General features: G+C 37.7%; 2 protein-coding genes across 4 annotated transcripts; both read right to left on the reverse strand.

Moving 5' to 3' along the window:
* Positions 1 to 77: 77 nt before the first annotated feature.
* Positions 78 to 6,785, reverse strand: LOC111571729 (E3 ubiquitin-protein ligase TRIM16-like). Of its 2 annotated transcripts, XM_023275030.3 has the most exons (7): positions 6,426 to 6,785; positions 4,668 to 5,036; positions 4,464 to 4,559; positions 3,272 to 3,505; positions 2,748 to 2,895; positions 1,477 to 1,536; positions 78 to 1,394 (listed from the first exon to the last, which is right to left on the reverse strand). In XM_023275030.3, the coding sequence occupies exons 1-7, from the start codon at positions 6,669 to 6,671 to the stop codon at positions 865 to 867; spliced, it is 1,683 nt and encodes a 560-aa protein (XP_023130798.2). In that variant the 5' UTR covers positions 6,672 to 6,785; the 3' UTR covers positions 78 to 864. The 2 variants fall into 2 exon arrangements, with proteins under 2 accessions (XP_023130798.2, XP_054864034.1); XM_055008059.1 differs by lacking the exon at positions 1,477 to 1,536.
* A 1,980-nt stretch (positions 6,786 to 8,765) lies between these two features.
* LOC118469092 (protein mono-ADP-ribosyltransferase PARP14-like) lies at positions 8,766 to 19,047 on the reverse strand. Of its 2 annotated transcripts, none has more exons than XM_023275024.3 (7): positions 18,693 to 19,047; positions 16,214 to 16,344; positions 14,997 to 16,085; positions 13,916 to 14,152; positions 13,581 to 13,805; positions 13,391 to 13,466; positions 8,766 to 11,375 (listed from the first exon to the last, which is right to left on the reverse strand). In XM_023275024.3, the coding sequence occupies exons 1-7, from the start codon at positions 19,012 to 19,014 to the stop codon at positions 10,276 to 10,278; spliced, it is 3,180 nt and encodes a 1,059-aa protein (XP_023130792.3). In that variant the 5' UTR covers positions 19,015 to 19,047; the 3' UTR covers positions 8,766 to 10,275. The 2 variants fall into 2 exon arrangements, with proteins under 2 accessions (XP_023130792.3, XP_054864024.1); XM_055008049.1 differs by having other exon boundaries at positions 16,214 to 16,339; positions 18,693 to 18,827.
* Positions 19,048 to 20,256: the final 1,209 nt, after the last annotated feature.

A 20,256-nucleotide genomic window follows, 5' to 3' on the forward strand; every position in this document is an offset into this window, starting at 1 on the left:
TTTGGAAGGAGGAAACCAACTGTTGATGCTCGATGGCAGTGGTAACCATGACAACACAGCAGATTGGATATTCAATATAAGCAATGCAATTACATTTATTTTTTTTGAAGTGCAAACCATATTTAAGCTATTGCAGTGAAATTTAAGAAGACATTTGCAGTGAAAACATGTCATGGGAATATTTAAATCTCCAGTGAATAAAACAAGCTGTCAAACATGCTAAGTAGCTCAGCCCTGTCAGTCATAATTTATACGCAGTTAACACTCACAAAAAAAGCAATAAACAGTGACAGTTGGCAGCAAATTGTGATGCTGTATAAGCAGGTTTGTCCATTTTCCAAGCAAAGTTTCCACATTGAAAACAAAACCGCAATAGGGATTTCACGCTTGCAATAACTTGCAGGTTTTTTTTTCTCACTGGCAATGAAAACCCTCCTGATCGTAATCAACCACCAACAAGAACAAACAAAGCATTTGTCTTGGAAAACAGATACAGGATTGCACGGATTTACTTCAGCGGAGAGTGAAGTGGGATCTGCAGAAACAAACTGATACCATCTTTCTAATATCAGGCTGCTCAGGGGAGTTATGACAGAAATTACTTTATAGGAAGTAAAAGATCTGCTTTTGCACAAAATTGTGGATTTCACTTTATATTTAGAAATTGTTGTCTGCAAAAGCTTTTCTTACACCTTCCCATCTATAATATGTCCCTTGTTATCTACTGCTATGCACTAAAAAGCATCTTTATTTCTTCATCTTAGATTCTCAGGGACTTCCAGGATGGTTCATAACATTTTTATCAGTAGATATAGTTACAACATAGGGGAAAAAATCCCTCAAACACACTCACACTTACTCAGACTACCATAGCTTGACCAGCTGTGCAAATACTCCAACATCATACCATTCATAGTTCAGCCCAATCCCCGGGTGGAGAGGCTGGGTGAACGTGGTCAGGACTTTGTGGATGAGGACCATCGGGTCATTGACGTGATAAAAACTCAGAGCTCCTGCTTTATAATCCAGGTAAACTCCGATCCTGCAGGACGGAGGCCCTGACACTTTCTCTTCTACATTATTGTGACGGAACAAGTAGCTGCCCGCTGTGCACTCTAAACTCCACGACTTGTCATTTCTACCAAACTGGGACTCGTCTGAGGTTCGGTCGGTGTCTTTGTAGGCCACCGCTGCAGACAGAGTGCGAGCGTGCCACTCCAGCTCCCAGTAGCATCGCTCAGACAAACCCTCTCTGCACAGAACCTGTGGAAACTTAGTGAACCTGTCTGGATGAGCAGAGTAGGAGCTGGGGGAAGGCCTCAGTCGGAGGTTGTCGTGAATCAGGTGGAGATATGGGTAGTTGGAGGTCACGTCCAGAGTGAGGGGACGATGATCTGCCAGGAAAACAGAGCGAGTATTAATAATAAACCCAATCCCAAATGTAAATCGTTCAATTTGTTTAAATCAATTTCTCACAGCGTAGAAACTCTTCTCTGGAGTTGGGTGCTGGTGGTAGTGAGAAGTCGACATAAGAGACTGTGAGAGAGAAAGAAAGCTTATTTTTAAACACCACTGGTCACGAATGAATTCTTTATATCAGCCATACTTCGTGGCAGAAATCACGGCAACATAGAATGTGGGCATTTAATATAATTGTACCCACAAATGAAATGACCTTGCGCTAAGCACAGGTGTGTGTGATGCATGTGTACGTTATGTACGGATACCGAATCGTGTGACCTGAAAATGTGGCGAGCGACAGGAAATGATGGGACTCGGAAACACCCCCACAATTTAATCAATTGTTCCTCGTATCATTTCCCACGCATAAGTTCTGATAAGTCTGCAACGGTCTATTTGTAGTAGGATCGCACCAATGTGAACGTCAGGAGGCGGCTGATGTAGTCTTCACTTGTTGTCATAGTTACAGTGACACTGTGTCGCTGTCTCACAATGATACAGAAATCTGTAACAAATCTGTGGATCCAGACTATAAGCCGCATCACTGTCACAATCTAATCAATTGGTCCTTGTGTGATTTCTGACCTTCCCTGAAAATTTCATCCAAATCCGTTACTCCGTTTCTGAGTAACGTTGCTAACAGACAGACGGACAAACAGACAAACTAACGCCGATCGTCACATAACTTTAATGAGGCTCTGCCTCCTTGGCGAAGTAATATAAGCCTCGATAAATCTCACTGCAGTTATAGTGACACAAGAAAATACTTTTCTTTGTACATCCCACGTCAGAAACAACACACTTCCTTAATGTCAAATACCTGCCAAGATGAAGAAAATGGCCCAAAGCCATGTGACAAAAAGGTTACCTGGTTACCAAGCAACCAATCAGACTGTAACCGTATTGCCTCTATTTATACAAAAACAAATCAGCTACAGTGATTCTTCTTCTTTTATCAGGTATGGTATAAAACATCATATAACACTGCTAAAAAGGCAGGAAACTATAAAAATGTGACCAACAACAGTAGAAAAATAAAACTAAACAGGAATTATACACCTGAAATGGGAACATTTTACAGATTTTTCCATATGTTTGAATTTAGATGTTCACAGATTCCTGTGCATGTGGAAAATAACACTATTGCAAACGTCTATATGTTAGAAAACAACAATATTGCACAAAATCCTGTATGTTCGTAATGCACAGGTTTGAATGTGTGGCACCAGAGTGAGATTTGTCCGGTTTTCTATGTGATGTCTTCTGGGAATATTTCCATTTGTTACCTGTGGTTGAGATTCGTGGCCACGTTTCCTTCAGTACAGCCTCCAGATTGTCTCTCAGCTCAGACACACAGTCGGTCACATCTCGGAAGGAACGTAGAGGAGCAGCAGCAGGTGTAAACTCAGGAAAATCACAGGATGTGGAGAGAAACTGGAAAATCCAAGGAGAGATGAGAAAATATTGGCAAAATGTAGGAAAATGGACACTGGCCAATAAACACTGTGCATCTTATTTCGAGGGAATTGTTTGTTGTTAAGGTTTTAGCTTCAAATATTACCTGACTTGAAGTGGGGCATCCAAAAACTAATTTAATTTCTAATGTAATGTTCATATAGACCATTAGAAGAAGCTGTTTTTAGTCTTCCCAACTCATTCCATGGTGTTTCTGAGGCTTCTGTACTGAAGGTAAACACTGGCTGCATTTCACCGCAGGTAACAGTCACGCTCCATTGTGTCAAAAAGGAAAAACAAATGAAAAATCTTTAAAACAAAGATGTCAAAGACAAGTCTGAACGGTATCTGGTACCTGCATCACATAGATGTGGTCGTCAGTATGCGACAGCTCCTCCAGTTGGGCGTCTCTCCTCCTCAGCCTGCTGATCTCCTCCTCCAGCTGCAGCTTCAGCTCTTCGGACTGACAGACGGCAGTTTTCTCCTGCGCTGAAACCAGCTGCTTCACTTCGCTGCGTCTCTTCTGCATGGAGGAGATCAGCTGGGCAAAGATCTGGTCGCAGTCCGTCAGTGACGTCTGAGCACAGCTCTGTGGTACATTTGTTCTTTATTTAGTTAAAAACTACATGAATACAGCCTGATCTTTGAAAGCTAAAGGCCAAAATAAAAGACATTTATTACATTTAACACTGCAGTTTAGAATGAATATTATTTCTTCAGTGAAATATTAGATGGAGTTTAAAATGCAGTGTTATCTGACAGTGTTTTAAGAATGCAATAGACTGATTTTAGCCTCAAGGGCTGTAAAAATAATATATAAAATATATATATAATTTAAAAAATGTGAAAACCTGGGTGCCAGGAAAAAAAATAAAATACTGTACTGTAAAAATTGTGAAAAATAATATCAATGCAAAGTAATGATATATACTTTTTTTAAAAGCAAATTTAAATACAGTAAAACAACATCATTTTATGGTGACACATTGCAAATGAACTATAGAATTATTAATTGTAAAAAAAAAGATTTTTAATCTGAACTTAATGTACAGTTTTGGCCCATTTTCATTTACAGCCAAAATGGGAATTAATATTTATTTTATTCTGTGATTTTACTTGACATTATCCCTAATTTTTTTGAGACTTAATATACATATTTTTTTGTTTCGAATAACAGCAGATTTTTGTTTTATGATGATTTTTGCTTTTTTACATTTTTTACAGTCAAACTGAAAATAATGAATTACCATTTAGAAAACTATACAGTTTTGGTTTCTTTGTTGTATGAGAAACAAAAAAAATAGTACTGTTATCTTTAATAACACTAGTTATTATCTGCAATTCAATAAAACAGAGAAAATCTGTCCCAAAAAAGTAACTAATTCAAGAAATGTTCATTTTACATTGTGGTATTCATCAGTTGTTTCTGCTGCCATCAACTGGGGAAAAACAGTAGTGCCAGTTTTACAAAGAAGTCAAACTGAAACTGTACAGCATATTAATGTTAAATTCCCTATTCCAGGTGCCAAAATATTGTTTTTCCAAACCTTGACATTCTCCTCAGCTCGCTTCAGTTCCTGCAGCTCCTTCTCCCTCTGCTGGACTTCCTCCTGGATTTTCTTTTGAGTTGAATCCAGATTTTTCTGGAAGATACAAAAGGTTAAATCTTGTGAAACAAGAAAGGGAACATTATGAATAGATCAGCAATTGAGGTAAAAGTGCTCCACTGTCATCTCACACTTGGCTTCTACCTTTGTTTTGTCCTTCAGTGCTGAAACGGAGACAAATTTGTGCAGCTCATGCTCCTCCAGAGTGCACATGGAGCACACAAGCTGCTCGTCCGTCTCACAGTAGAACTCCATCAGCTTGTTGTGTTCGGAGCACATCTTCTCCTGCAGTGGGACTGTAGCTGAGACCAGCTGGTGCTTCTTCAGCACAGGAACACAGTAGTGAGGCTCCAGGTGAGCTGCACAGTAGGACGCCAAACACGTCAAGCAGGACATGGTGGCTTTGGTTCGGCCGGTTCCGCTGCAGAAATCACAGGGAACATCCGCTGGGCCGCTGCAGGCCTGAGGAGGAGAGTCCGCTTTGGTGCTTGTCCTCTTCAGTGTCCTCACCACCTAGAAATAATAGAAAGTCACTCACTGATGAACCAGAAATAGATTTTTTAGTATGTGAAGTGAAACATAAGACAGTTTAGGATAAATATTGAAAGTTCTGGGAATAATTACATCTATTCAGAGAGCACACACTGGAGTTATTTATTGCAGTATCAACAGATATTTAGGTGAACTAACAATATATTTGTGTGTTAATGTCACACAAAAGTCAATTTTTTATATTTGATAATAAAAGTTAAAGGCAAATGTGTTTTTACTCATTATACGAGAGAAGTAGAAACAACTAGAAAAGCACTCTGCCAAAGGGTGTTTATTCCCCCATATGTCAGAAATGCAGCATTTGTTTATTAGTTATTGATGATCAGAAATCACGGCACTATATAAGGTGGCTATTTGATATAGATGTACCCACAAACAAAATGATTTTGCGCTGAGCACAGGCATGTGTTATGCATTATGTACGGATACCGAGTCATTTCTGACCTTCCCTGAAAATTTCATCCAAATCCATTAGTCCGTTTTTGAGTAATGTTGAGAACAGACAGACAGACAGACAGACACACGTATGCCGATTGTCACATAACTCTGCCGTTCCTTGGCAGAGTAATAAACCCCCAAAATAACAGCAGGATTAACCAAACCAAAGATGCAGTGCAATTAATACAGCCAAATTCTAAAAGTAATGCACCGTTGTTACAAAATTTGGGCAAATACTGTAAAATCTGATGCTTTTTCGTCATTACTTTTACATTAAATTGAAAAAAAAGACAATTTCTTATACATTGCTGCTATTGAATAAATGTTCTCCATCCATTACAATGTAACTTGCATAATCCTTTATCCTGTTTGAGGTACCTTAGTGGTGGATGCATTTTAAAATTTTAAACAGGATCATAAAGAGTAAAGACATATTCTTATTCATGTCATACGTCAGGAAATTCACAGTAGTTTCTGTATGATTTCAAAAGAAAAAAATGTTGTAATTTACATGTAGCATTGATGTCAATTAAGGTGGCAACATAATAGAAGTACAGTACATTACTGGAAAGTCTAGTTGCAGTATTAAATCTCACATTCTGCAAAAATGACATCTTTACATAAACTATGCATCTACAGCTGCCAGTGTTTCACTATAATTTTACAGAAAATTAGTTTTTGTGGACACGTAATGTGGTTTATTTGTGTATTTTTGAAACATTCTGCTAACAAACTAATACAAAACATAGCACCTGAACTCTTATTATTTCAATTACCACTATCTAATCATAAACTTTATTCTATTTTTTATTTTACCACAGGCAAATATGCAGTAGGGCTCCATGTGTGACAGTTTTTAGGTATTTTTTTCACATTTATAGTGAAATATCAGGAACAGGTGTCAGAGCTCACCTCAGCCAGCATATTGTTCCTCCTCAGCACAGGTCTGGGGATGAAGGTTTCTCTGCACTGAGGGCAGCTGAACTCCCCCTTCTCCTCCTCCTGGTCCCAGCAACCCTCAATACAGCATCTGCAGTAACTGTGTCCACAATAAATGGTCACAGGCTCCTTTAGAAGATCCAGACACACCGAGCAGCAGAACTGATCCTGGTCCAGCTCGACTCCGTGATGCTCCTGATCCTCCTGCTTGGCGGCCATTTCACCGATAGACTGTAAAGAGACAAGCAGCCCTGAGTTTTATTTTGTCTGAAACACTCGGCTAAAACCCTCACACTCTCTGGTTGAGTGAGTGTGACGGTTCAATGTCCACTTGCTGTCATCACCATCACCTGTGTGCTCTGAGACACCTGTGTTAAAGGGCCAGACACTCATTTCACTCCACACCAGATCAGTTTGTGTAACAGGTGTGTAATGTTGCTGCTCTGGAGCGATGAGAAACACGGTGTTAGCTCAGGTTCACACAGCAAAACGAGGCTTATATGATTAGAATAACATTAGTAATACACATATTTTATTTAAAAGCAACAATTCTGACAGACAGCACAAAGGCAGGACGCCCAGAATGCAGCGTAGCAACAATGAAGTTAAAACAAAAAGGTGCAAAAGTTAAAATTGCACGATTTCAATATGAATATATACAGATAAAAATAATTAAAGTAATTAAACTAAATTGAGATTTAAACACTACAATATTTTCTAAATGTACCTGACTGCATCAAATTTGAAGGTAAGACCCTAAGATATAAATATGTATAAATTATACAAATTTACCTGGTTAAGGGTTACAGTTATGGTTGAGACCATAACATATTAATATTCATACATATTGAATAACAAATATTAATATAAAATGCTAATTTACCTATGCTTACTTTTACAATTAAGATTCTACAATATGATATAATTGTACCTGAATTAGTTTTAAGACCCTACAGTGATAATTATTTAGTAAATTTATCTGACGACATTTTTATTATTTAAAATAATAATAATAATAATAATAATAATAATAATAATAATAATAATAATAATAATAATAATAATAATAATAATAATAATGGTAAGAGACTACAATATTACTGATAATGCAAATTTACCTGACTGTACTGTATTATAATAAGGGGTTAAGGCCCTAAAATAATATAAATAATACAAATCTGACTGATTTCTATATCAAGGTTAAAATTTTATAGTATTATTAATAAAATAAATCTACATGTGACATATAAATATTACAGTTAAGACCCCAAAATAAGACATAAATGCACCTGACTACATTAAAATATGAGGTTAAGACCCTACAATATTATTAATTATACCAGTGAACCTAATTAAAATTTAAGGTTCAGACCTTACAGGAATAATAATGATTTAACAGATTACAATCAATTTTAACCATACTGTCTGATTAGTTTTATAAATTTTGTTAATTTACCTGATTAAAATATTAACATTAAGACACTACAGTATCATATAAAAATATATATTTACCTGAAAATGTTTCATTTTAAGGTTAAGTCATCACAAAAATGATAATTACACCAGTTCTTGCTTGTTTTGCATCTATTGTCAATCTATTTATCCCTATAAAGGCAACTGGACTGTATGCATGAACTCATAAAAACTATAAATCTGATATCACAAAGTTACTTTAGAAGAAATAACTGAATGTATTAATTATGTGTAGAAATCCATGTTTTTAAATGTTATTTTATCTGCTTCTTGTTAGCTTCTTTATCATCTTAACTATCCGTGTCTTATTTTAACCGTACTGGTATGTACTTTTTCAAAAGGTGACAGGAAAAGGGGAGGAAATAAAATAAAGAGAACAAATCTGAAATAAAGATCAGAGGTTTAAACAAAATCAGCATAATTTTTCCAAGGGTTTCACATTTGGTTATTTTATCACCATTATCAAACACACCACAGCCAGGACCAACCTTGTAATTGTTAAAAGAAATAAGAACTTTGTGATTCATATGTAGATATTACTGAGATTTCACCATCTTTACAAGTAAATGCAGCTCTGACCACTGAATAAGAACAAAAAATAAAATCACATATAGCTGCATCCACCGAATGATAAAATCACTTTGAGGTTTCTTGCATGCTAATATTCTGAATTCACTTCCTGAATGCAGAACATGTGTCAGCGGTCTCTGATTTCATGAAGTGTTTTCCTGCTTTAGGGAGTCCCTCATTGATCAGAGCTCACAGCATGAGAATAAAAATCCGATTGTAACAGCTGAAATATGCACACATCCCCATAATAAAACAAGATAGACAAATGGAGAGAATTTAATGATTTTATTTTCCAAAAGGTGCACATAAAGAGAGTGAAAAAACACAAAATCAACACATAAATATATTTAATCAGCATTCGCCCAACTGTTATGATTTCTACATAATTTACAAATAAGAAATACTAAGAGATGAGATATTTTACAATGAACATTTCCCTCCTCCGAGCCACTAGTGTTCTCATTTTGAGTCAAACAATCACCCCTTTAGTCACACTTGTACCAAATACCCTGCATTGCACGTCGCCTACAGAGCTTTTTGAGCCTTTTAAGTCACTTTCTGCTCACTTTTTTGGTTCTGTGGCTCACAAATCATGAGCCTAGCAGCAGCTGAATAGTGCATTTTTGCATCTCCCAGCACAAAAACGGAACTGAAAGCAAAGAAAATGTTGGATAAACCTTCACCAGATGTCCACAAACATAACTCTAAATGAAAGTTAGATATGCAGATAGTAACAACATCAAAAGGCAATGATATAATAAGGTGCAAAATTAAGTTTATGTGCATTATCTCAGTGTTTTACAGTATAATTTAAACAGTTAGAATTTAAAGCCTCTCTCCAGTTGTTTATTAGACCACCAAAAACTTATCTATATGTTAAATAAGAGTAAATTAAACTCTTCCCACCTGAGAATGGCTTAGATGTAACTCTACACCGTTGCCTCCTCATTTCACACACTATGCCTACTGACTGCAGCTCCAGCACACCAGCTCACCTGTGATTCTGCACAGATATAAAACTTCTCGTTTCCTTGTCTGAAAAAAAAATCCAAAAATTCTGCAAAAAAATTCCCCAAATTTCTGAAAATTTGCAAAACCTTCAAGAAGAAAATTCCAATAATTCCCTAAAAGTTTCCCTTAAAAGTTTTATTTAAAAAAAGAAAATCCCCCAAATCTGGCAAGAAAATTCGAGTACATATTTTCCAATAAATGAGTAAAAATCTTACAAAAAAAATCCTAAAAATATCTAAAGTGATTACACACACACACACACACACACACACACACACACACACACACACACACACACACACACACACACACATATATATATATATATCAGTAAAACTTCTATTATATTTCTTGCAAACATTCACAAAAAAATCAACCAAAATCCAGCAAAATTCGCTGGATTTTGGTAGATTTTTTTTGTGAATGTTCTTAAGAAACATTTTTAACATTTCTTTTTTTCCACCAGAAAATGTTCAAAGATTTCCCAAAAATGTTGAAAATGTGGACATCAGAAGTTTCACTATGAAAATATTTTTTTTTCCCCCACATTTTCAAACTTTAAAAGGGTCCATTTTGACCCGCAGGACTACACAAGGGTTAAATTGGAATTCTGAGGAAGATGATAGAATGATTACTGCAATATAACAGGATTGGCTCCTCAGATTTGCTACATATGAAACCCTATGAGTCTGAATCTGTGCTTTTGCTTCTTTCACTTCCATATTGAAAGCTCCATATAAATATAGTAAATAGGTAAACCTGCAGACTTTCACCGGAGAGGGACATTCAGCTGCTTAAAAGTAGATCTCCCTTTATCCCGGACAGCCTCGAACGCCCTCTCTGCAGCCTCCAATGGCGTCGCTGCTCCCTCAGCTGCTTGACCTCCAATGATGCCTCCCATTACCCCTGCTGTTACAGCCACTACACCCCCCACTGCTGCACCAGCTACTACAGCCACCTCTCCTCCCCCTCCTGCTGCTGCCGCTGCAGGTACTCCTGCCAGTGCTGGAACTCTTCTTAGAATTGTCATTAACTCTCTGTTTTTCATCGCCATGATAATTACTCCAACCATTGCTACAACGCCACAAAAAGCTCCCAACAAAACTCCCGTTCCAACCCCCGCCAGCTGGATCAAAAATCTCTTATACACTTCATTTTTGGCTTTTTTTGTGATCTCCTCTGGTGGCAGGTCTCCCAGTTTTTGTCTCAAGTGCTCTTCATGTTTCTGTATTTCTTCCTCCACGTCTTGCAGCATTTTATTCGTGTAGTACCCTCCGTTTTTTTCCGCCACCATCTCATCTATCGTGCAGAGTAACTCTTCCACCTGGAACTGGTTGCTCCTGTAGTTGTTCTGCTGCTTGTTGTTCCAGTGTTTGTTGTCGAAGACGTGGCACCGGCCGCCGCACTTCTTCACCAGATCACTCAGGTTCTCATTTTGACTCACAAACTCTTCGATTTTCGTCCCTTTGGGGAGCTGGTTGCCGTGAGTGAAGACAATCACAGCGTAATTTAAAGCGTCATCTGAGAAATACTGGCGTATTTTAGAGATGACAGCCTGCTCGTGCTCGGAGAATTTCTCCACTTTAAGCACGATGAGGAAAGCGTGAGGCCCAGGAGCGCACTCAGTGATACACCTCACTATCTCATCCTTCAATTTCTCCTCAGGCTTCCCCGTGTCAAAGAAACCAGGGGTGTCGATCAAAGTGATGCTTCTGTCGTTGACATCTTTAGTTTCTGCTTGACATTGACCTGTTCCAGAGTTGGGAGTATGATATACACCAAAGAGATTCTCTCCAAATATAGTGTTGGCCAGGTGGCTCTTCCCAGATCCGGTTTTTCCCAGCAGGACGATTCTCTTTGTGGTGGACGCTGGAAGAGAATAATAAACTCTGTTAGGCTTATTTGTCTCTTATTGTTGCACAAACAGCAACCACTGTGCAGTTTGACTCAGATAAAGAACCAATTCCACAAGTCTGGTTCTACAGGAATAATGAAAAAAGTTTAATTTTGATTTGGAATTGGACTTCACTGTCATTACAGCCAAGTAGCCAAAGAACAAACTAAATATTCAAGAGACCGGAAAAGAGACGACACTGTTAAAAAAACAACAAAAAAAATCATGTTCTCAAGAGTTTTTTACTGTCACTTTTTAAACAATTTACTGTTATTTTAGAAATTTTTGCAAGTTTTCATTTCAGTTTACACAGCAATTGAGCGTAATATTACACAATTTTTTTTACTGTATTTAAGTAAAAAAAAAATAGAATTATTGTACAGATTTTTTGCAATTATTTGAGAGAGAAAAATATGTTTATTAAGGACTTTTTATTTTTATGTTATTTTACAGATTTTACCTTTACTAATACATTTTTGGTAATATCTAGTACAATCCCAGAAAAAAAAGTATTCATTTACATGTCAGCTAAAAAAACAATGTGAAAAATATTTTTTTAAAAAGTATTTCTCCAAACAATAATTCAATCTTTTTGTGTTACCATAAAGTTTCATACTTTTGCTCTATTGAAATCAGCTGAAAATTCAATTAACTCATAGATATTTGTCATTATTTTAACCGTTTTTACAGTCTTTAAACAGAATTCTACAGTCTTCTAATGTATTTTTTCTGGCAAATTTCTTACATAGATTTTCACACTTAAAATAAATAAAACACACTTAAAATAAATTAAGTGTGAAACAGCAAGTTTGGCTTCAGACTTTGGACATCAGCTCATCATTGATCACTAGGATCAACCAGCTGTAGCACCTCAGTGGCTTCAAGTGTTGACTCAACCTCTACAATTAGCTCATCCAGGCACAACACAGCTGACTGAGGTTACTTTACTACCTTTATTACAACACTTTTGCAACGTGCTGGTAGTTCTTTCCCACACAGGGACAGACAAACACACTACTGTATGTCGCCACCTTCCAGTAGGTGTAGCAACCTCATATGTGAAAGAAAAATAAACGACATTAATTCATAAAATTAAATGTTTTCTTACCCTGACAGACGGAGGTGTGCTGCAGTGGAGGAAGTACTCAGATCCTTTATCAAGTAAAAGTACTAATACCACACTATAAAAGTCCTGCATTTAAAATGTTGCCTGAAGTAAAAGCATGTCAGGAGGATATCTTATTGAGGTTTTTCTGAAATATACTGGATTTGCAAAACACTCTTTAAAGTCAAGTTTTAGTTCAATATTCACTGTGTAAAGCGTGTGATGAAGCGTTACCATAGGAAACACCATCAGCATTACAGTTACACAAGGAGGATTTTGTAACTTTGTAAAAGCACTGACACAACAGTTGAAACTCTGAGTCAGATGCACTGCATAATGTATGTCCTAAACCTGTAAGTTGCTAATGGAAAAGTCTCCTGCGACTGTGCGCATCTTTAACACAGTAGATTATATCATTGTATTATTCTTACACATGCATCAGTGTTTAGTTGTCGTGGGCAGTTGTAGTAAGCCTAACCGCCTGATTCTCAAACAATCAGAGCTGAGAAATGTTAAGAACCGAAATCGACAAGCAGAACCAGAGTCGCAATCACAATTTTTAAAATATAAACAATACCCAGCCCCAATAAAGAAGCACAGAAATGATAAGCTAATAATGCTGGGAAATGTTAGACCCAAGGGGGAAAATATCACTGGTTAATTTGGTTGAAAATAAAAGCTTCGGTAATAAAGACATGTTTTTTAATACCTGGTGAGAACATATCTGGTCAGAAATTAACCAAAGCAAGCATCAAATACATTTACAAACACAGACTTTTTTCCCTTTAACTAATAATATCTTTACCAATCACAAAAAAACACATGAACATTTGCTACCATAGGTCTGAATTCTAATTCTTTAAAGTCTAGAATATCTATACCTACCTTGATCTTGGGCCTTTTGTTGAACGTCTTCAGTGAATTCTTTGCATTTCAAAGCTTCCTGGGCAGACTTGAAGGCCTACAGAGACAAAAAGAATGGAGAGAAATTTCTGTCTAAATGTATTTTATATCAAAAACTGAACTTCACCAGCTTAACTGTGAATAGTTGGTGTTTATAGCACAATACATCTACCTCACTAGACTCTTTATCAGTGGGGTAGATGACGATGCGGACCAGGAGTGGTGTGCTGCTGGCTCGGTCCTGTTCAAATTCATGGATTTGCTCCAGTAAAACTTTAGCTACCACGCTGGGAGGAAAACACAGGGCAATCCCAACCCCAAGAGCAGGAAAAGCAACAGAACCGAAGCCTCTGTCCTCACATGAAGTCAGGATGTTGTTGATGCCCGCTCTAAGAATCTGTGAAATAACAGAATCCAATCATTTTAGAGGGTAGGGAAATCCATTTTATGGCAAATGACTAGGGTCAAAATGTTCTCCCACAAAGACAGATTGATGAAAATATTCACCTCAACTGCGGTTCCGTCTTGGTCATCATCCCAAGGAGCAAGACTGAGGAAGAACACCGCATTGGAAAGATGTCCAGGCAAACCCTCCACCAGTACTGCATCACTCGGCAACGTTTCATGCCCTGCTTCTTCTCTAAACCGTGCAGTCAGCTTAGAACCAAACGTTTTGTGCAAAATGTTTCCAACACGGGTGGAGAGAGGATCATGGCCGACCATGGGACATACGAGGACATCCACCTGGGAGAAGAAGAAGTCAGTTTACGGGAAAAAAAACAAAAACATGCAAGGTCCATATCTCCTTAAAGTGTACACATTATTAAAATGGTCAATTAGTGGTTTCAGTGGCTTTTCAGAACTGAGTTGATGATTGTGCCAAACCTCGAAAAAAGTACTCAGTTACAGACATATTCTCGTTAACAACACAACACTGACATGCTACGGCAAAGGTGTACAACATTATATTCATCTGGAGCCATGTTTCTAGGCACCTGTTGAATAGAAGTCCAACATTTACAATCCTTTCAGCTTCATTTTGTAGCAATCTGTGAGGTAAACATCCGGTTTCATTCAGCTGCTAATGGCTAAACTGTGATTTTGAACAGGGAGCAGCACAGGCCTTTCATGTTGAATCAGCTGACTGCAGCCTCTTGACAACAATGGTTATGAGAGAGAACTAAAAGAGTGAACAATAACAGCAAGCTAAAAGACAATGAAATGCTCCACAGAGTGAACAGAAACTGCAGGGTTGAATTCTCTCTGGGTTTGTCACTATGCCAAACCTCTTTAACGTGGCCTGAGTTTGATCCACAGCTGCATTTCCATCACTATGCAGTCCATGTAACTCTTACTGTTGACATTAAAACTGATAATAAAATATTATTAATAAAGCATTTTTGCTGTCCCTTCATAATAATAGATTAATGTTCTAATGTATGGCTATACTTGATGCCAAAAATGCAGCTGAGAAGCTTTGTTGTTCAGTAAAATGTTGAGTTCAACAAGCAGCACTTTTGTCTCTGCTCCTCCTGAGCATCCAACTGTTAGCATGTCATTAAGCCATTAATCAAGCCAACTTCCTCACCTGCTGGGTCTCGATGGTTCCCTGAAGGATCTCTACATGGACGCTGCCTCCAGGAGCTCCAGCTGTGGCTCCTGCTGCTGAGTCTTGACCAGCAGCGTCCATCTGGACCTCCACGTCCAGTCCAGTGCTGTTTCTGCTACTCATCCCTTGGAGAAGCCTGTCACATGCTTCCTTCATGGCCCTCACCACCTCTCCTCTCTTATCAATCAGGATTATCTTGCTCAGACTTCGCCCTCCCTGACTACCAAACTTCCTAACAGCAGTTACAATAGCCTCACAGCACACAGTGACAGGAACGCCAAACACACCTGAGCTGATGCAAGGAATAGCTATGGACTGGAACTCCATCATTTCTGATAAATTCAGAGCCTTCTGGATGGTTTGCTCCAGTAGGATCTTCTCCCTGCCACCTGCTTTTCCACCCACAGGCCCAACAGCGTGCAGAAGTGTTTTGCAATTTAAGTTGCCCCCAGTGGTCACTACAACATCACCTGTGGGGATTTTGCCCATGTACTTTACTAAGGTACTGCTCTCCTTCTGCACTTCAGGACCACCTGCTTTGCTCAGTGCAGCAGCGACACCTCCATGGTGGTCCAGATCCTCGTTGGCGGCGTTCACCAGGGCATCAAGGTTCTGTTTGGTGATGTCCCCTTCACACACCAGCACCTGGAGTCCGTCCTGAAGGCTGTAGCTCGCAACAGTGGTGGCTGTTTCACTCAAAGAGGCCAAAATCCCACTTGACTTGTAACCTTCATCCTCAACTTCACAGTATGCTTCCACCTCATCTGTGGTCTGATCAAAGCTGTGAGACTCCATCTCATAGTGGCCCTGCGTTCCATCATAATTTTTGTCTTCTTCAAGTTTCCAGTCACTATCTTCATCTACATCACCGGGCTGAGTTGACCTCCTGAATAAAGCCCTGCCCTCCTCTGGATAAAGCTGAGCAGAGCAGGCCACAGAGGCGAGCTCGTCCTCACGTTCTTTCTCAGCTTTGGGACATTCCAAGTTATGAAGGGGATCATTGTCAACTTGGAGTTCACATTCTTCACCGCTTGGCAGAGGAGTTGAGGCAGGCGTCGACTGAGGGCTCTGTGTTTAAAAGACATGCAGATAATAGCAATTTACTGATCTCCCTTTAATGCTCTCAGATATGCAGCATCATTGGTTTAATACATACATTTTAAAATAAAACTTGACTAAATGACAGACGTGCGAACCTCTGCTGGAGCATCGGGTGTACTGTCATTGAAGGAGGCGTGAGCATCCAAGCTGCCTCGTACAGTGAGCTCCAGATGTCCATCTTGAAGCTCCACGACATGCTCTGATCTCTTAAGGACTGCCTGCTGAACTGAGAGAGAACAACAGTTATTATGAGTTTTGTGACCTACAGTTGCAAACAAAAGTTTACGTACACTTATAAAGACCATTTCTGTCATGAAGGTCTTGAGTTTCCAATGACTCCTACAGCTCTTAATGTTATAAAATGAATCTATGCATCTATGACAAAATCTGCTGGGTCAAAAATATACATACAACAATGCTAATACTGTGTAAATATCCTTTGGCTATTTTCTAATCAATTAGGCTTTTTTGGTAGCTTTCTGCAGGCTTCTGGTTACATCTTCAACCACAGTCCACAGTCTTGATGGGGATTAAGTCAGAACTTTGGGGAAACCAGTGTAAAGTCTTAATTCTAGACTGATTTAGTCATTTCTTTGTATATGTTTGAGGTCAACATATTGCTAAAACACACCAACTATATCCAAGAACAACCTTCTGGCTGATGATTTTAGGTTTTCCTGAAGAATATGGAGGAAATCCTTCTTCTTCATTATTCCATTTACTTTGTGTAAAGCACCAGATCCACTGACACTAAAACAACCCCAGAGCATAATACTGCCACCACCATGCTTGATGATAAATTTGCTCTTGGGGTTAAAGGCCTCACCTTCTCTCCTCCAAACATATTTCTGCTCATTGTGACCGAACAGCTCAATTTGTGTTTTTGCTGGACTTTCCTCCAGAAGGCCTTTCCTTTGTCCATGTTACCAGCAGCAAACCTTAAGGTGCTGCTTCTGTAAAAGGCTTCCTTCTTGCATCTCTCAGCTCGTGTTGATGTAAAACACATATGATCCAGCAGCTTCTAATTCATTGTAGATCTACTTTTTGATGATTCTTGGCCACTAAGAAAATTTGCTGAACACAACTTTCGACATCAACAAATCTGATAATTCAAGTTGCTGTATTTATACATCTGACAAAGCAGATTTTGGTATATTTCCAGAAGACCTATAATAAATCTATTAACGAACCAAAATGCATGATGTGACAAAGACACACAGAAAATTAAGAGTTGTAGGAGTCACTTTAAACTCAAGACTGACATGTTACACTTAGTCTTAACAAGTGTATGTAAAATTTTGTTCACAATTGCATGTATTACATATCATGCAGGGCTATATTAGTGTTGCTGTCATATGAGCTTCTTTATATGTTAGATTTTCATCTCAGTTTCCTCCCTTTATTTATGACCAGAGGGTTAAAACAAACAGTACTGCTATTAATGTCCTCCCTCTCACAGTGCAGAGTGCTGTCACATGAGTCATTATGTTTTATGGACTACAGCTGCTAGATTTTACTTCTTGTTTTCAGTGCAACATTTTTGTCATATTTGTTTGATATCTGCAGTTCCTTATTTCTCACTTTAATAGTGGATTCAGTAAATTGAAAACCATATAAAAAAACTGACTGCATGCTTCTTGTTAAAGCTGTATTGCCCAGTTTATATCAGTCTACAGCTCAATTTATAGCACAACCAGGTTTGACATTTATCATGAATATGGACATTACTATAGGACTGTTTCCATTGTTTAGGTTCTACGTGCTTAGCATGCCTAATATCCTTTTCAGATTTTAATTAACTAGGATTTTATAGACAGTGTTGTATGTCAAATCAATGAATTATCTCTTCCGCAATCATCCTATGAACTATTGTGTTGAAACTATAACCTTCATGAATTATCATTTTGATGCATGAATCAATCAGTCACAATGGAGGAGCTTCAGTCTGTTTTTGGCAGATGGAAAATTGCATTGCACGGGTTGAATTGTCACATTAAAGCTATTTCAAAAGGTGAAAACAACTGCATTAGCTATAATCTGGATAAGAGGCCAAATGATGCAGAGATGGCAGTGTTTTCTGCACTTCCACCCAACACCTGGACCATTACCGCATCCGGCCACAGAGGTTGCTGTTGCTCAGGGAAAGTTGCATAATGTTGTTTTAAGTTTCAATTTCCAGGGAAGTCATTTGTGGACAGAAAAATGTAGCTCCCTGAAGATGACTGAACTAAAATAATGAATTAGTACCCCTGAGCAAGTCACTGACTCTTTTTGAAGACAAGACAGCTGTTAGGTTGAGACTGTGTTTAAATTAATGTGAGACAGTATTGTTGTAATATTTTAGTTTGATTGTTTTTTGCACTTTTGATACAATTTTGAACAAGACAGAGAAAGTGCTAAACTACATAAAGTCCTAGTTCTGGATTTTTTTCATTAACTTCCCAACACAAGATATTATTGAAATTCTTGTTAAAACATTGTAGGGACCCTCTGTTACAATATTTTAGCAGCCCACAGCATAAAATCATTTCAATCCTGAGTTGATAATTCATGATAGGTGTTTTTATGACTTACCTTCATGATCTCTGAAAGCTATCCTGTAGATCTTCTCCTCCACTCTGCTCAGCGCTCCGCAATCACCGCCGCCTGATTTGCGTCGATTACGGAAATACATTTCTACTCTCTTCTCCTGTTTTCTGTCAAGCTGGTGACACTCAAAGTAAACGGGGAACTGACAGATATCAGCCATGGCGCTGCTGTGAGACAGACCTGCTACATGCGCAGCGTCCTGCGGTGTGAGGAGAAGCTGGGATCGAGCTGAATAATCGGTGACAAGCCGCTGTGGAGGTTCTTTATGCTGCCAGCAGGAGGCGCCATCCGCTCCTATCTGACACATGCAGGCTGCCGGTGTTGACCCCAGAACAGCTCAGAAAACACCTGTAATGTGTTCGAACTGCGAAATCTGAATACCTAGCCGTCCCTGAACTCACGCCACCTGTGCGCATGCGCTGCATTGCACCTAGTCCTGAATGAAGGTATGAAACTACCTCAGCGTCAAGACTGTGGATGCATTAATAAAGTCATTTAAAATAATGCAGTAAATTTACATAATTAACTACAATTATTATCATTATTGCAAAACATTATGTCAATATTGTGGCTGCATTAGTTATGTTAGTTACAGTATTTCAAATGAATAAAGGAAATGTCAATTGTTTATTATTTGTGCAGAAAACTGAGTTTGTTTGAAATTGTGGGCTCATTTGTTATGTTCGTTAAAGCTGTTTAAATCACTCATTTATTTGCTTACTTGTTTATTGCATAAATTTGGATTTGTACTAATATAATCTCATGACTGTGAATCCATTAGTAATGTTAGTCAAAGTAATTGCAACTAAAAGATAAATACATTTTAATAAAATATTACTATTATTGCTGAAATTTAGATTTATAGCATGTCAAAATTGTGGATGCCTTCACAATGTTAGAAATAGTATTTCAAATTAAGAAATTTAAAGGAAACTATTAATTATTATTAATTAATTGCACATACATTTGGATTTATAATATAATGTCAGGGCTGTGGATGCATTAATAATCTTAGTTACAGGTTGTTTGTTTTTTTTAATAGTAAGGTACATTTATTCATTTATTTGTGCTTGCACATAAGTTTTGATTTGTAATATTGTAATGTCAAAATTGTGGATACATTAATAATGTTAATGTCATTTAAAATTAAGTATATCTGTAACATTAATCTATATTTTTATTTGTGCATAAGTTTGGATTTGTAATAGAATGTCAGAATTTTAGATGCATTAGTAATGTTCAAGTCATTTTATATATATGTATTAACATAAAATAAAGTAATTTTAGTCAATTACTACTATAGTCTGGGCATATATTTGGATTTGCAATATGATGCCAAGATTGTGAATGCATTAGTAATTTTAATTAATTTAAATTAATATCAATCATTCACTTAAAATGATTAATTATTGTCATTGCATGAATTTGGATTTGTAATATTATAATGTCAGGACTTTTGATGCATTCGTAATATTGATTAATTTTATTATAATAAAATAGTTTTACTTACATAAAATATTACTGTCTGTGCATAAATGTGGGTTTGCAA

Source organism: Amphiprion ocellaris, chromosome 23 (genome assembly GCF_022539595.1).
Source record: "Amphiprion ocellaris isolate individual 3 ecotype Okinawa chromosome 23, ASM2253959v1, whole genome shotgun sequence".
NCBI lineage: Eukaryota > Metazoa > Chordata > Actinopteri > Pomacentridae > Amphiprion > Amphiprion ocellaris.